Source organism: Chanos chanos, chromosome 1, assembly GCF_902362185.1.
Source record: "Chanos chanos chromosome 1, fChaCha1.1, whole genome shotgun sequence".
Classification (NCBI taxonomy): Eukaryota; Metazoa; Chordata; class Actinopteri; order Gonorynchiformes; family Chanidae; genus Chanos; species Chanos chanos.
In genome coordinates, this window is record NC_044495.1 from 56,249,212 (window position 1) to 56,265,875 (window position 16,664).

A 16,664-nucleotide genomic window follows, 5' to 3' on the forward strand; every position below is an offset into this window, starting at 1 on the left:
GGAATTACATACCAGAAAAAAAAGTGTGCTATGGAGACCAAACAACGGTGACGAATTCCAACTGCAAACATCGAAACAAAGGTCTTTCAAAATAAAAGACCGAACACCTTTCTTTGATTTTAACAACGTGTTGGAGTATTCATTAAGTAGTATATACTTGCCTCTTCTGAACCAAATTTTACCGACAATGCAGCTGAAACCAACAAATAAGACCCCAGATATATATGGTTTTTCTTACATGGCTGAATGAATGGCAATGGGATGTAAAGACGTTAAAGAATCCATTATGAAACCGATCGCTTTGAACGTGTATTAAACCAAATTCTACTGCACAGAGAGAATGTGTCTCTGTGAAATGTGAAATGTCGCATTTTCTTCGCGGTGTGCATACTGTATGTAGGATGGGTAAACGACGTTTTCCAAAGCCTTGATAAATAGGCTTCATGTTCAGCATGTTGCTGCCCTCTTTGGGGTGATTTAAATATTACAAGACCTAAAAGTCATGAAATTGCAGAATCTTAAATTTATAATTTTTTAAAATCGTAGACTACGTGAATTATTATGGTGGATAAGGAGGAACAAACTTATTAATGGAATGATCACAAATCCAAGGACACTGGGTCGTATTTTGAGTGTAAACTTTTTTTTCCTTTTTTTTTTTAGCGACTAAGACCCGTTAAGCTTCGGTGACATGTTCAGGGACCTCCTAAATACTGTTAGAACGATACGAGGGGTGAACTGATAAGAACAAATCTGGAATCTGCAAAGAATAAATACAGTTGACTGCTAATTTCTATCTCACAAAAATGAAAGGCTAAAAGAGCTTGCGTATTTATATTACTTACTACGCGATTACTACGCAAATGTATTATTTTTCTCTATCTGTCTACCTGTATCTATCTATGTATTTAGTATGAAGTGCCTGTCCTGAAAAATAGTAGAAACAAATGCACTTTTTGAACTTGTTGTGGCACTATTTGGCTACACGAGACTTGGATTGTGCTGAACTGGACGTTTGGTGGTATTTGACACACATTTTGACAGATACGTGATAAAAATTTATCGTTTTCTGTTCTGAGCCCCTCAGGTCACTTGCAGACATTGTGCAGAGGCTCAAAAATGCAGAAGCCAACCATTTACAGGCAATGTGGATGCAAAAGGTTTTTTAACAGAGTCTTCTTCAAGGATGTGTCCCTTAAAGCATGTGTCTTAAATGAATCACTACATGTGAATTTCTCTCGAGCTGTTGTAGGGCACAACACACCCGAGATAGGAAATATCTCTTTTTTGTTTTAAGAAAAATCACAATTTATATTGTCAAAGTAACAATGTGATAAAAGTAAGAACATTCTTAAAACAAAGAGTTGTTTCCTGTCTCTGGTGTGTCGTGCCAGGTGACAGGATTAGAATTGACAAACTTTTCAATCTGATTTAATTTGGCTTTGTTTGGTAAAAAGACAGAGTGTTCCGTCAGAGCACTGTACCAGTATTTTGATCGACACCTGCAACAGCAAGTCCATTTTCTGTATTTCTTCTAGCAGACCAACAAACTCAAACTGGCATGTCGCAGAATAATCAATGTCTTACCAACGTGCCCAACCAATCGCAGGCATGCTGATGTGTTAAAAGCTGCACCCTTTTGCCCCATTTTCCAGGAACAACCTCTCATGAGTAAAAGCATGTTTGTGCCATGACAGGCTGACCATGGCAAGACAACTCCCAGTCACTGTTTTCATACCCCCTGGTTTCGCCAGCTGCCATTGAATTTGTTTCAAGTCATGAATGTCTCAGTCATTCAACTGTTCTCCTTCCTAAAAACATCTGACGTGGATGAACATCACCCACAGAAACAGAGTCAGTACGTGTGTGTGTGTGTGCGTGCGTGTGTTTTTTCAGATGGCATTCCAATGGACTCCACCCTTAAATGAATGAGACTGTAATACCATTGTCCTTTGTGTGCAAAAAGTATACAGTTCCATTCTCAAATTATGACAAAACATATTTACACAGTTTCCCGCACTGTTCTTTTCTCTCCGCAATGGCAAATGCTTCAGATTGAACAATTCTACACGAGACATCCAACATATATCTCCAGCATATATCCCTAAACTGTGTCCTGACTGGAATATTTCTAGATAAATAGGATAAAATCCATTAATGAATAAATACCACATGGGTCGACAGGGCACATGCCTAGGGGACTTTAACCACCAGGGGCCCCAAAAGCCCGTAGTAAACCTTCCAATAACATTACTGTTAAAGATCAACAGCTGTCAAACAAGGAAAAATAGTTTTACCTCTATACGTTCATTAAATGTTTTAGTAAAAGTAAGCTTCGCCATCCAAAACAAGCCAGCATATTAATGTAGTACAAAGGCTTAATGCACAGAAAGAACTAGAGTGTGCGAGTACAATTATTCATGTTTTTACTCTTGTTTTTCCGGAATGCTTTGTAATTTCATATGAGACTTTCATTAAGTTATCAGATATTTCCGCTTCTTCTCGTAGTTGATTGATTAGATTTGGTTCAATCTCTAGGTGGAGCTATAGCTTAATAAATGATGATATACAGTTTCGAGAAGTTTACATTCGGCTGCCCTGTACCTTGCGCGCAAAGTCTGGTCGTTTTTTTCCCCTCTCGCTCTTTCTCTCTGTGTAGCTGTAAAACACAGCATCCGTCTCGTTCCACAAATATCTGGCCGAGGAATATGTGCATCACTGAACAACTGACATAACGTCTCATCCATTCTAGTTCTCTTACAGTTCTATGGCTGTGGATAAGTTCCAAGCTGACAACCGTGACGCAATTTGTATTAGTTGCCTGTAGCAACGCAGGAAATGTTTCGATCAATTTGTGAAACATGATGAGATAATAATAAAATGAAGAGTTTAAGCAATAATGGATCACAACTCCCGACAGAGTAAATCGCCATATAACTGAGTTTGAGTCATTTAGTAGGCTAATTTATTTGGAAACGAGTTTCTGGATACAGTTCACTGAGGAAGCGGTCATACAAGAAAGTTATTTCAAATGGAACTACGTCTTTTAAGACATAGAGTTGCTTTGCAGAACCCATTTTCGAAAATAAATGTCTGATAACGCTTGATTTTGCTGGTCTCGAAGGGAGGTTTTTTTTTATCTGCGCTTGGTAAGATTACCCCAATACTTAGTATATGAGCGCACAGTGATCTCGAGAGAGGATGCATTACTATTCTGGACCAATGATATCAATGGGTATAGTGAGAACGACGACGGAAATATACCTAGCGGAAAGAAAAAACATTTGGGAAGAGCTGTTCTTGTTATTTCTATCTGTATCTAAGTAATATTATGAACTTTTCGGTTTTGTTTTCAACAACTTTGAAACATAATAGTTAGTTTGTCAACCTAAATTATAATGAGCTAACTAGCCGCCTGCTAACCAGAGCCGGTGAAGCTGATGGACCTAAATATTTGTACAGCAAAACGGATGCGGTCCTTTACTGGAGATAGTTAATTCTATATATCGGATGAAAACTTCTAAAAGCGAGTTGAGATGAGGGACAGGTTGGCCGATTTGGCAGCGGTAAGTGACTGTTTCCTTTGGCCAGTGCAACAAGTTACCTACGAGTCCCCGTTAATTTAGTACCGAGCAGTAATGTAACACCCTTCATTTACCTAATGCGATCACAATTAGTTTTTAAGTCGTGCATTTAGTTTGCGAACACTGTTTTGGCTTGCTAGGGAATTTGTTGACTTGACCGTTATATTTGGTTTATAACGCTACCCATTAACTTGATTTCTCGAGCGTCATATGTATGGACTGAAGCGCAGGGACTCTGACATCGCTTTGAAATCTGTTATGTTGAACATGAGATCGCATATCGTCGCTGTAGGTTATATTTTACAGAACATTTGTCTACCTATCCATCGCCATAACGTTACTTAATTTAACTTTGCTGTAGTACAGTGTTAAACAAAATGTTATTAGAAATACATAGACCAAACTGCTGGCTCACGCACGAAATTTGTCTTAACAGAGAATGAGAAATGATTACTTTGCCAGTTCAAGTTCATTGTCTTCAGATGCTGATAACGCTTTGGGCATAAAACTGATATCACATCTCACAAAAGCATGTCAAACATTCAAAACAGTCACAGCTGTGTCTAGCTCTCCAGTTGCCAGCAAAGACTTCGTTAAACTCACTGTTATCTAAAAAAGTGCTGTAGGCACGTACATGGTTACGTCTCAACACAGAACTAGCGCATTTTAAACATAAAGTTTTAAGTTCACATTTTGAAACACCCCTTTCAATTTTATTATTTCTTTCTTGTTTGTTTCTTCTTTTTTTTTTTTTTTCTTTTTTTTTTTTTAGGGCAGGATTCACGATGAAGACGATGTCACTGTTGCCGTGGAGAGAGATGGCTTCATGGAGGACTTCTTCAGAAAGGTCTTTGTTTTATAAGTCTGTGCTCTTTTGATGAATGCATTGGAAGCGTTAATCATAACTCCTTTTCGCACTGCATCCTCTAGGTGGAGGAGGTGCGGAGCCTTATTGATAAGATCTCCTCTCAGGTTGACGACGTGAAGAAGAAACACAGCATGATTCTGTCAGCGCCCAATCCTGATGACAGTGAGTTACACTATCCGTCTCCCGATCATCGATATCCCCCATAAATGATAAACGGGTAACGTGGGTCTGTAGACAGGTGCTCTGTGTGTTTACAGACTGCTTTGATTCATTGTTTTGTTAATGTAGTCATGTTGACATAGGCCACGTGACGTCATCAGAGTGTAACCTAAACTCTGTGTCATAATGGTTTGTCATGACGACACAGCTGATTCTTGCACGTACGCACACATCGGCTGCGAACAAAACATTCGTTTCTTTATCGCTGTCCACGTCTCTGCAGGCATAATACCCGGACCACAATTGCCTGTTAAAACAGGCGTCAGCTATTTGTCTCTGCCAAATATAATCCTTTTGTGTGGGGCTGTACTGGCGCAGGCCAGAGCAAATAGAACAACTTCCTCTGCGGCAGTCCGTCCTGCCACAGGAAACGTTCAGTATCTCACAATGCAAATGCGCCACTTTTGTGCTCCGGGAAACGTGTAGGAAACCTCTCCTTTCCCTAATACACCCACATTGATATGTTAACAAGTAAAAATCTGTCCCAGAAAAAAAAAAAAAACGCATCTCCTACTTTCACTCAGGTCATGGTTTCTGTTGTGTTTAATTTTTGGCAGCTGTTGGAACTGCACTTAATGGGAGGACTATGTAGATGATTCATGTGCAGATACTCTGTCATAGCAGCAGGGAAACAAACCAGTCAAATCTTGTAAAATGAATCCGGTTTAATCAGGGCACTGTGGCTCAGTGGATGGCTGATGGATGATGGCTGGGGTTGAAACAGTCCCATAGGAAGTTATTACTTATCCAAAGTCAACTGTATCCCCACAGTAGGTCAGTGCCTGTGAGTGGATACTCATGGCAAAGAATTTTGAATGATAGTGTGCTGTGAAGGTCATTACACATGCACACACACGCACGCACGCACACATATGCACACACACACACGCATGTATGCATGCACACACGCAGGCACGCATCCACACACACACACACATACAGATTTCCATGCATGCAAGGTTCAAATTTTACCTTTAACAAAACTTCTTGAGTAGGAGCAGAATATGTTAGGAATGCAGTGGTAATAGAGAGCATTAAGAAGTGTGTGTTTGTGTCTTTGTGTGAGTGAGTGTGTGTGTGTGTGTGTGCATGCATGCGTGCATACGTGTGTGTGTGTGTGTGTATGAGGCAGATCTGCAGATGTGAGTATAGCAAGGGTATTGTCTCTCATATCTAAGTGTACTTTCCCTCACATGATGTGTGTACACACGTGTTTCCTTGATGGTGGTGTGGGACTCTCTCTATCTGTGTGTGTGTGTGTGTGTGTGTGTGTGTGTCATGTGTCCAGTGGGTCACAGCTGCACTGATTAACATGGGTTAAGACAGAGGCCCTCAGTTCTTGTCACATACAGCTGTCCATTCACACACTTATGTTCTCTGAATCTTCACACACTCCCCATCAATACACCTCTATTAGACCCCTAGACACTCTTTGATTTCCTAAAAGTTTCTGCTCAGCACAATTCATTACAACAACTCCAGTTGTTGTTGTTTTTTTTTACGTTAGGCTTTGAAAGTGTTAATAAAACCGTAGTTTTGAAACCCTCGTTCTGAGCGGCCGGCGACCGGTTTAAAACGGGTTCGGTTCGTGGCCCCAGAACGAGACGGCTCGACTCCGTGACATCAGTTTTTCCAACAAAAAAAAAAAACAGGTGTCCAGAGCAAATATTTGTTTCCTTTCAACGACAGAGATAAGGTGTGCCGGAGCAATTACACGGCCCAGTAGCCAAAGGGGCTCGTGTCTAAAATTAACCCTGGGAGTTATTGCGCTGAACAACCTGCCAAACAGATATGTGTGTGCCAGTGTTTTCCACTCTCCATTCTCCTTATTGGTTTAGAGTTTGAGACTCTGTGGGCCCAAACATTTCTATTTCAATCTTTCCGTAGCACACCTGATACCACTCAGGACAAAGTTTAAATAAAAAGCTCCTTAGCGTTGTACACGGTTTAACTTTGTACCGCGGTACAGGTGATTCGCTCTGTTAGTTATGTCGCCGCCTCATTGTTAAAAGTCATTTGTGCGGTCTTTTCAATGCAGGACAGAATTTATGTTGCAAGGAAATTAATGTTGTAGTGACTGTATTGAAATAAAGAGTAAACTGGTAATTCAGACGTGAGACAGTAGAACAGTAACTGTGCATTTACACGTTATAATGTTTGCCCGCAAACTGAATGCAAAGGATAGCGTGTTTCCGTAGTGATTATCGTGTATCCTCGTGGTAACACGATTGTGAAACGAGGCCATCATTAACATTACAGATTTTAACGTGTTATCAACTCGTCGCGAAATGTGACGTTACTTTTCGTGATAAATGGAAACTTCCAAACTGTGATGTGTCTCTGCTTGTCTCTTTTCCCAGGAACTAAGGAGGAGTTGGAGCAGCTTACCGTAGAGATCAAAAAGAATGCTAACACTGTACGAACAAAGCTCAAATGTGAGTGAGGATGCCGGGGTTTTTTTTTTTTGTTTTTTTTTTTCGTGCCCGTGCGAAAAGGAAGAGACAGAGAACGGTTCGGCCTTGAGTTTCTGAGAGTAGCAAAACAGGTCAAAGAGAGCGGAATTTTACACGAGGAGTGTTTTATAGATCCTCTTATATGATATGGTTAAAGAGGCATAGTGTTCATCAGAGGGTGTTTATATAGGTGGAGACATGAACTCAATGTTAATGTGAATATCTGTGGATGTGAAAATGCCAGCTACACAAGCACTTTTCGATCACCCCGCTCTGACCTACAGATTAACCGACTTTATGGTCACTACCGTGCATTTAAATGAATTAAACTGGAACACACTGGATTTATAAAGAAAGTCCAACTAATCCATCTCTTTTCTTGCCGGGGGGGGGGGGGGGGGGGGGTGTCCTGAGAATGAGTAATTCTGCAACATTTTCCCCAATGCGTAGTATACATTTTTATGATCTAATTTATGACAAAACGTATTGTAAAAACATAGCGAATGTGTGTCTGTGTGTGTGTGTGCGTGTGTGTGTGTGTATGTTTTTCTAACCATGTGTGTGTGTGTTAGGCCCTACAGCATCAAATCTATTCTCTGTTTTTCTCTTCCTCAGCCATGCAGCAGAGTCTTCCTCCAGATGACAACGCCAGCCGTGGCTCAGTGGATGTCCGTATTCAGAGGACCCAGGTAAAGACTCCCCGCTCTCCTCTCTCTCTCCCTCTCTCTCTCTCTCCTCCTCCTCCTCCTTTTTCTGTTACTCCACGGCATGTTCGTGCAGGAGTCAAATTTTTCAGTCGCTACAGTTCACTAGAGGCCGGTTTTGCTCAAACATGCAAACAACACTACATTTACTGAATATGATATGAAAAACACTCTGAGGGTTTTTTTTTTAGGGAGATAGTCCATTGTGTGCCTTACGTTCGTTGATGGGTGAGAACTCTGATGTTGCCTGTTCACCCGTTACGTTTTGTTTTTATTTATTTGTTTGAACGTTCATCTCGTGTCCTCGTCCAGTACACTGTTTTGTCTCGGAAGTTTGTGGACGTGATGACACAATACAACGAGACCCAAGTGTCCTTCAGAGAGAAGTGCAAAGGCCGAATCCAGAGACAGCTGGAAATCAGTGAGTCACACTTATTCACACACACACACACACACACGCAATCTCATTCAGCCTCTATCATTCTCTGCCTCTTTATTTCTCCAGTGTAAACACATTTATTCGCCAAAACTGCATACTGCGCTGTAATCATCTAACATCCCAAACCTTACCAACCATGACATTCTACAATACACACAGCCTATAAATTAATATGCCCCTGGCCTTTTGTGTACATAAGACAAGTAAACAGTTTTATTCAATCCTAAAGCCTGCGTGAAACGGGGGTCTGCTTTCCTGCACAGCCCAGCTGGTGTTTATGTATCGTGGATTATAACGTATCCAAAGTCCAGAGACAATGAGTGTAGGACACAGAGAGATGAGATTTAAGTAAAGAGCTCCAAACACTCTGTGTGTATCTGTGTGTGTGTCTGTGTGTGTCTGTGTGTGTGTGTGTGTGTGTGTCTGTGTGTGTGTGTTCGGCCTAGAGGGAGAGGGTTAATGAGGTTCTCTTTCGCCCCTCGACACTCGAGACGCCCGAGTCTGTCACTGGAGACATACAGTTAACGGTTGCCCAGGCAACGGCAGACTCGGGAGCAACGGACACCTAAACAGGACCGGCTAAGAGCGGCTCGTCTTGTGACTGGGTTGATATTAACTGCTTTAGGCTCTAGGCAATCATGTGACCGCACATTAGCCAATGGTTGTTTCGGAGAAGTTGTCATGTGACGCGACAAGGCACCTACGCAGCAGCGCTAGTCCATGTGAGGTTTAGAGAGCATGCTGATTGTCTCCTTTGATTTAAATTGACTGGGCGGATTCAAGAACAGCCTGGATGGAAACCTGAGGTGGCCGTTAGCAGCGTCAGTTTGGATGTCAGCTGTGTGTTTGGCACTGGAGAACAGAGGGAGGCATAACAGGGAGTTCTTTTAGACAATTTGTGTTTTATTAGAGGAGGAAAAAATAGCAAGTAGTTCAGCGAAAGAGAATATTTCATGTGTATGAAAGAGAGAGAGAGAGGGAGACAGAGACAGAGAGGGGAGTCAGAGAGAGAGAGAGAAGGGGTGAGAGAGAGAGAGAGAGAGAGAGAGAAGGAAACAGAGAGAGAAGGAGGGAGCGAGAGAGATCAGGAGAGAGGGAAAGTTGTAGGAGGAGGGGGAGGAGAGAGTAAATCGTCTCTTTTTTTCTGTGAATGTCTCAGAAATCAGCCAATCTCGGTTGTTTCCGATGAGTTAGTCTACCAATCACAGCGCAGTACCATGGCAACCTCTTCTCGTAAACAAAGATGAAGAGGTGCCCACTGAGAGACAACCAACCACTCCTTTCCTTCTCTCTTCATTTTTCGAACCATCAGTTCCTTATTCTCCTCTTCTCTCTCCCCGGAGTACATGGAACAACAGAACAAAAACCCCAGTGGGATACACTGGCTGTTGTTAGCAAAGCATTTTTCTCACCTTCTTGAATTCAAACCAGACCAGTTATTTTTAAACTGTATGGTAATCAAACTATGTTATGACATTCAGTGTTGTGTGTTTTTACTTATACTTATTCATAAAGAATTATGATAGTTTTCCGGAGATTTTGAAAAACACGTCAAGCTACATTTAATGATACTCATCTGCAGCCCATCAGTGAAAATGAGTTAAAGAAACAATTCTCCCTCTCCCCTGTGTGTGTGTGTGTGTGTGTGCGTGCGTGACTGTGTGACACTGTGTGACTGTGTGTGTGTGTGTGTGTGTGTGTGTGTGTGCGTGCGTGACTGTGTGACTGTGTGTGTGTGACTGTGTGACTGTGTGTGTGTGTGAGACTGTGTGACTGTGTGTGTGTGTGACTGTGTGTGTGTGACTGTGTGTGTGTGTGTTTGTGTTTGTGACTGTGTGTGTTGGTCAGTCTCTAGAGCCAGCTTTATGAGTTTTTGTATTGACCTTTCCCCCCCGTGGTTTGGGTGACTGCTTTTCTCTGTCTCTCACCCAGCTGAATCAACATCAGTGCCCCCAAGGCGTAGTTAGGTTGTCCAGTACACACACACACACACACACACACACACACAGTGAGAGAGTGAGAGAGAGAGTTTGTGCATAAACAAGTGTGTAGACATTTTGTGTTGATGTATACACACTCACACATTAACATATATTAACATATATAGCCTAATTCATTAACCCTAACTGATAATTGTTTATATTGTCCAGAAGTCAAGTGTTTGTATCTGCCGGGTTTCTCTCTTACTTCTCATTCAACCAATCCACCTCCCGTAGACCTTACATACCTTGTTTCTAAAAACATTTTAAAAACATTTTCTTTGTAATTCCAAAAAAAAAAAAATAGAACAAAATTTGTCACCTAGCCTAATTTAGTGCCGCATCTTTAAAAATGTCCTTTGTTTTTTGGGGGGGGTTTTGTGTGTGTGTGTGTGTGTGTGTGTAGAACAATTCAGAGCTGAAAAAAAAAGGATTAGAAAGAGTAGCTGTCTAATTTTATTGTACGGGGCATTATACTGTGTTGCGTATGATGTTCTATAAAATAAATTTATTTTCATTCAGTTTCTGTAGACGCCTGGTTTTCCAGTCGTTCATTTCTTTTGAGTCGCTTTAATTACGTTCTTGTTTTTTTCCACAGTATATTTGGCATGTAAACAGTTATTATATAAGAAAAAGAACAGAAAGATTAAGAGCCTGTGTCGTTTCAGCTGGAAGAGTGACAACGAACGAGGAACTCGAGGACATGCTGGAGAGTGGCAACCCCGCAATTTTCACCTCCGACGTGAGTTTGGAACACCTGTCTGAAGACTGATCCCAGATCAGTTATCACAAGCCAAAGGCTAAAATGATCTCCAATTAGCACTTTTTTTTTTTTTTCAATCTAAACTGACACATTGGTCATTTAGGTGTTTGAGGAGTACGAGAGAAACTAAATGATGCCCCCTGGTGGACCAATGAGGTATTTCAGCCCAAAGGTGAACTGAGTGCGGGGAGGCATTTCATGAAAACATGACTAATCAGGCGTCGTTATGTAACTTGTAACAGTCTTGGGACAAATCTGTGTTTTCTACATCTTTTGCTTTTCTTTGTAACCATAGTCTCTTAGCCAATAATCTTTGTGGACTGCATAAGGAGAATCCCGATAATGATGTCTGTAATGCATTTGTGTTATATTTATTTGGTATTGCATCTACACAGTCAGTCCTGTTACGACTCTAGTAACTGTAGTAGAATAGGACACAATGCAAAGTCACTGTATAACCATACAGGGACAGAGCCCAATCATTGAAATATTATAACTACATTTTCACCAAATCCAATCTCTACTCCTCTGTGTGGAGATGTCGAGAGATTTGATAGAGACGGCCTGACATCTGAAGGAACAGTTATCGCTCCTCAGAACTCTAATATTGATCGGTGTGATTGTCAATACGTGTGATTACTTTGGAACGTGTTTTAAACGCAACGCATCCCTCTCTTTAGCCGATGCATTTTGTTTACTGTTTACCCTGATCGATCCTACAGTTGGTCAGTAACTGAAGTTTTTGTTTGTTCATTCTCTCCTCCTCAGATCATCTCCGACTCTCAGATTACACGACAGGCCCTGAATGAGATCGAATCCAGACACAAAGATATCATTCGCCTGGAGTCCAGCATTAAAGAGCTGCATGAGATGTTTGTGGACATGGCGATACTGGTGGAAACTCAGGTGTGTGCTCGTGTGCACATGCTGTCGCTGGCCGAAAACACAGCACCCTTCGGAGCTCAAAGAAAACAATCAAATTTCCTCTTCACCTATTGGTCGGCGTCTTACGAGCGTTCGTTTGAAAAGCGCTTACGGAAACCAGAGTTAGCCACGCCGTGTTCGGAGTCAAATTATTCACAGTGATGTTTATTTGTAAAAAAAAAAGAAAAAATGTAATGTTTATTTTCATTTATTTCAGCGATGAATTGTTTTGCGGTGAGCTGCATGCTCTGAGACTAAATTGTTGCTCTAAAGTTGAACTTTGACAATTAATGAAATTTTTATCACCTTATGAATGTATGTATAAACAGGGTGAGATGATTAACAACATAGAGAAGAATGTGACCAATGCTGTGGAGTACGTCGGCCATGCCAAAGAGGAGACAAAGAAAGCTGTTAGGTACCAGAAGAAAGCCCGCAGGGTAAGAGACCACATCCATACTGACCTTGGATCAGCTTTTCCTTTCATAATCTTCGTATACGTGGTAACAGGGACAAAGAGCGGCTGATCCTAGATCAGTAAACTTCATACATGTGGACCCTGGTTATCATATGTTGTAGAGGCCTCAAACGGAAATGCTGTGTATTGTTTAAGATTATTTGATGTCTTTGAAACATGCACCAATACGTTATATGTAATAATAATAAGAAGGAGAATATAAGTTCATTCAGAACCGAATAACACTATTTATAGTCTCAAAGGGCTTTGCATCGTCTACAACAAAGTCAAATCAAAATGATATTATCCATAAGTTAGAGAAAATAGATAAGTCTTTAGTCTTGTTTTAAAGGTATGAAGAGAGTTTGTCTCTCTAACTTCTATAGGGAAACCATTCCAAAGGAAGGGAGAGCGGTAGGAAAAGGCTCGGTTACCAGCCTGACTATTACCCATTGATGGCCATTGCACAGTCTCCCTGTAATAAGTTAGGACTTTGGATAGCAGAGGGGATTCTGTCCAATTTCAGTGCCTAATACATTTATTGCTGTCCAGTGGTTTACCTTGCCCTTCATCTTAGTCCACAGTTGGGAATTTTCAAACGGAATCTAATCGCCTTCGGTGCTGGACGTCACACACGTGCATATTTTAAATCTCTTACGCACGATCCGCGGTTACGGTTCTCCGAGTTCAGTGCGTGAAAACGCTGAAAAACGCTAACGTTTTAGCATCCTGCTTCCCTCACTACCCATCACTACTGCCTAACATTACAGACAGCGTCCTGGCTGTCTGGTTTTTACAAAGCTAAACTACAGTCTCAGTACACATAGATGACTAACTTCTCTAGTCCTGCTATCTGCAGGTCCTGTCTCTGTTGTGTGCACGGTCTAATCATATCTAACCATCTCTAACCCTCTGTTCCACCTGCTGTCTTTGTCGTGTTTTTGTCCTGAGCAGAAATATCTCATTCTAGCTCTGGCTCTGTTGATTCTGCTGTCTGTCATCGCTCTAATCGTGGGCCTGTCCGTGGGCCTGTCTCCAAAATCGACTAAAAACCCCGCCCCATCCACACCTGCGGCTGCTGCGGCCGTCAACCCCGCCTAACACGTGTACGCGCACGCATACTGACTGCCCCAGGTAATACTTTACCGCTTCACCACAGACCATAGACATTATGTCGGTTCTAATTCAAAGATTTACAAGTTTAGAGATGTTTCTCCGAAATGTCTCTCCTTCCTACCTGACTCACTCATGTCTAACATCATAGAAACTAATTTATGACATCGTCAACAGTGCATTGTGATGTGGCAGATTCGCCTTCACCTAAACTGCATTTATGCTGTAGATCTATGTACATATTAGTGCAGATTTTAAAAGCACATTTTCTATATTACATTCTAATGATTTTTCCTCCTTGTCCTCCACTCTCACTGCTTCTGTCTCCTTCCTCTCTCTCTCTCTCTCTCTCTCTCTCCCTCTCTCTCTTCTTTTCTTTCCTTTCACAGAAAGTGGTCTATCTGGCTATTTGTGTAGCGGTATGTGTCATCCTGCTAGCCATTATAATTGGCACTTCCCTTGCGTAGCATGGACAACGTCCCAGATTGAAACAACAAGAGGAACGGCTCACGGCAATATTCCCGTGAAACGATAGCCTCTGCTCAGGTCTTTTAGAGTTTTCCCACACGCTTCAGGAGACACGGAAGAGCATCCCCACACACACACAAAAAAAAAACCCCAACAACTTTTATTTCCCTACATTGTCTACTTATTGTCTAATATATATCCTTTTACTCATATTGATGTACTGTGTTGGAATGTGTGAATTGATAATAGTGTCGTTATAAGTCATTGTCTGGGAAGTCTTGCCAACTGTGGCCTAGTTCTGTATCTGTCCTGTACAGACGTCCTCTCTGAAAAGAATCTTCACAAACCCATGGGTGCCCAAAATGGACAAAATTATTTTACTGGTTTTAATAAGATAGACAGATAGAAAGACAGACAGGCAGACATTACACGCACGCGCATGCACACACACACACACACACACACACACGCATGCATGCACCTTACAGTATGTTAGCGGAGGAAGTCTTGTCACTTAAACACATTCTCTCAAGGTCCGTTTGTCTCACTTTTTAAACACTTTTCTTCCAGGTTGATAAGCTTGAATTCTTTGTGCTGTGTCTGTGTATTCTGACCTGTTTCTTTATTTATCTGTTTCTTTATGTATAGTTTCAAGCTCTCAGACCAATTTTGCACATTCTGGTCGTTTTCTTTTGTAATAGTTCGAGTCCTGTAATGTTTTATACGTGGTCATCTATGCCTTGTGAGATCTGACGGAATACCGTAGAGTTCAATACAGTCACGCTAGGTGCACTTACGCTTAATGTACTCTTAGTTATTGTAATTTAATTTCTAGAATGTTCTCAGTTCATACTCCTCCTTCATCAACTAACACTAAAGTAACAATTTAAAAATGATCGATCTTGGTCAATGGGATCATTTCTTAAAAAAAATCGTGTTGAAGTGAATCGTACAGATTATTGCTCAAATTACCTGTCAAATCTGTTCTCTAAATTATGTCTGAGTTTCCTCACTTTGCTTGTTGTGTTTTGATTGTTTTAGAAACTGATGCTGATTCAGTTTTGCACATCGGTCAGGCATCTTATCCATACAATCAAGAAACTAGTTGTAATAGTAAAAAAAATGACTGCAGGCCCTTTGTTTTAAACTACAACTGGCTATGCTTTTTGAGACACTGTTATGAGTTTTGTTGTCACTTGTTTCTCAGATGAGGACAAACTGTATATTCTTCATATTGTCACAGTGGTGTGACTGTCATGTTGGTTAACACATCACTTTTCACACAGTTTATGGCCTCTGAGACTGTATTACTCTACACAACATGAAGTCAGATCCTTGAACAATATTACCACAAACTCTTTCTAAATGCTTTTTAATATTTCTCATAGTACACTTTGTTATTCGCACTGATATGAAAAATATGTAAAGCTATACACTTGAAATAAAAAAAATGCATATGCATATGAAAATGCATATACCTTATGACACTATAAATGGTCTGGGTTTGTTTTGAGAGAATGATATTTTACGTCTTCGCCCTTGAAAGCCAAGAGACCGTTGAAAGATGCGCGTTTCTCCCGTCTCTAAACCTGCCGAGAAAAAGGGAGCTTCAGTGAATCAATTTCAGTTTTGCCGTCGTAGTTTTGATTGATGAACCAAATCAAGAGTCAAATAATTTCCCAATTCCCCCCGGTCATCAGTCGAGAACGAGCGAAAACGGGTCAGAAAAGAAACCGTCATGACATTTCTATACGACCTGAGATAGCTTCTGTGTAAAGCGCGCGACGAGGAAAAGTCAGTGAAGGGGAAAAGACTTGGTCCTTGAGGGGTAAGCTCTGTTTTTTCCTCCACATTTACTCTAAAATGTCAGTTAGCTCCCCCCCACCTGAGACCCACCATATGCTCCGGCGCTAGTTCAATGTCACAAGGGTATGTCGACTCTCTCTCTGAAATTTGACAGTTTTGACATTTTTGTGAATTTAAAATTACATAATTAAGTGAGAGAAGGTCACAGACTAAAACACACGACACTCTAAAGCCGTTACTTTGAGTTCCTTTTTATTTTAAGTGGAATTTAAAGCAGTGGTATCCCGTAGCTTGAAGAGGACATGTCTACTCCGTCAGACGTTTCCTCGCTCTAAGCTTGGAAATCTAATGCCAGGTAACCGAGACGGTATGCACAAAACACGTTTGGTGTTTACATAAAAAAAATAATGTTTAAAGATGAGATGAGAGTGTGTTTTTGTGTTCACATCCCAATATTGACCCTAGAGTGATGAATTGGATAAAGTTTGTGTGTGTGCGTGTATGTGTGCGTTTGATGGTGTTTATTTGGTTGCACAAGAAATACCAAAATAACGCTGAGAGTTTTCCAGGAGTTTAGCCGAAGGAGGTGGAGGTGTGAAATGCGCTGATGACGTCACCGCGTCTGTGAATGAGTCGGTAACCATGGCAAATTTGGGGCAGGTGCATGCATTCTCACACAGGGGACATGAACCAGGATACACACATGACAAACTGAATGGGCATTTGGCTGTGAGAGAACGACAGAGAAACACACACAAACACGTACAGCACAGCCATTTAAACTACGGGGAGAAAAAGAGAGAAAAAGATGTCACGTCTGAAACGCATTAGGAGAAGGGCTATACGTTCATAATTTTTACGTCTGAACGTTAGATTCATGAAAGAAC

At 41.2% G+C, this 16,664-nt stretch overlaps 1 protein-coding gene across 1 annotated transcript; it reads left to right on the forward strand.

The window, feature by feature from the left end:
• Window positions 1-3,536: 3,536 nt before the first annotated feature.
• stx2b (syntaxin 2b) lies at window positions 3,537-14,093 on the forward strand. Its single transcript, XM_030775922.1, has 10 exons — window positions 3,537-3,566; window positions 4,357-4,431; window positions 4,515-4,614; window positions 7,032-7,106; window positions 7,740-7,813; window positions 8,141-8,249; window positions 10,915-10,988; window positions 11,778-11,915; window positions 12,263-12,373; window positions 13,893-14,093. Exons 1-10 carry the CDS (start codon window positions 3,537-3,539, stop codon window positions 13,968-13,970), a joined length of 864 nt encoding a protein of 287 aa, XP_030631782.1. The 3' UTR covers window positions 13,971-14,093.
• The last annotated feature ends 2,571 nt before the right edge of the window (window positions 14,094-16,664 follow it).

Bases quoted from the DNA above. Each gene is read 5' to 3' on its own strand.
- stx2b (XM_030775922.1), top strand. From the start codon at position 3,537: ATGAGGGACAGGTTGGCCGATTTGGCAGCG. The intron at 4,615-7,031 runs GTGAGTTACACT...CTCTTTTCCCAG, and splicing joins AGCGCCCAATCCTGATGACA to GAACTAAGGAGGAGTTGGAG. The intron at 7,107-7,739 runs GTGAGTGAGGAT...TCTCTTCCTCAG, and splicing joins TGTACGAACAAAGCTCAAAT to CCATGCAGCAGAGTCTTCCT.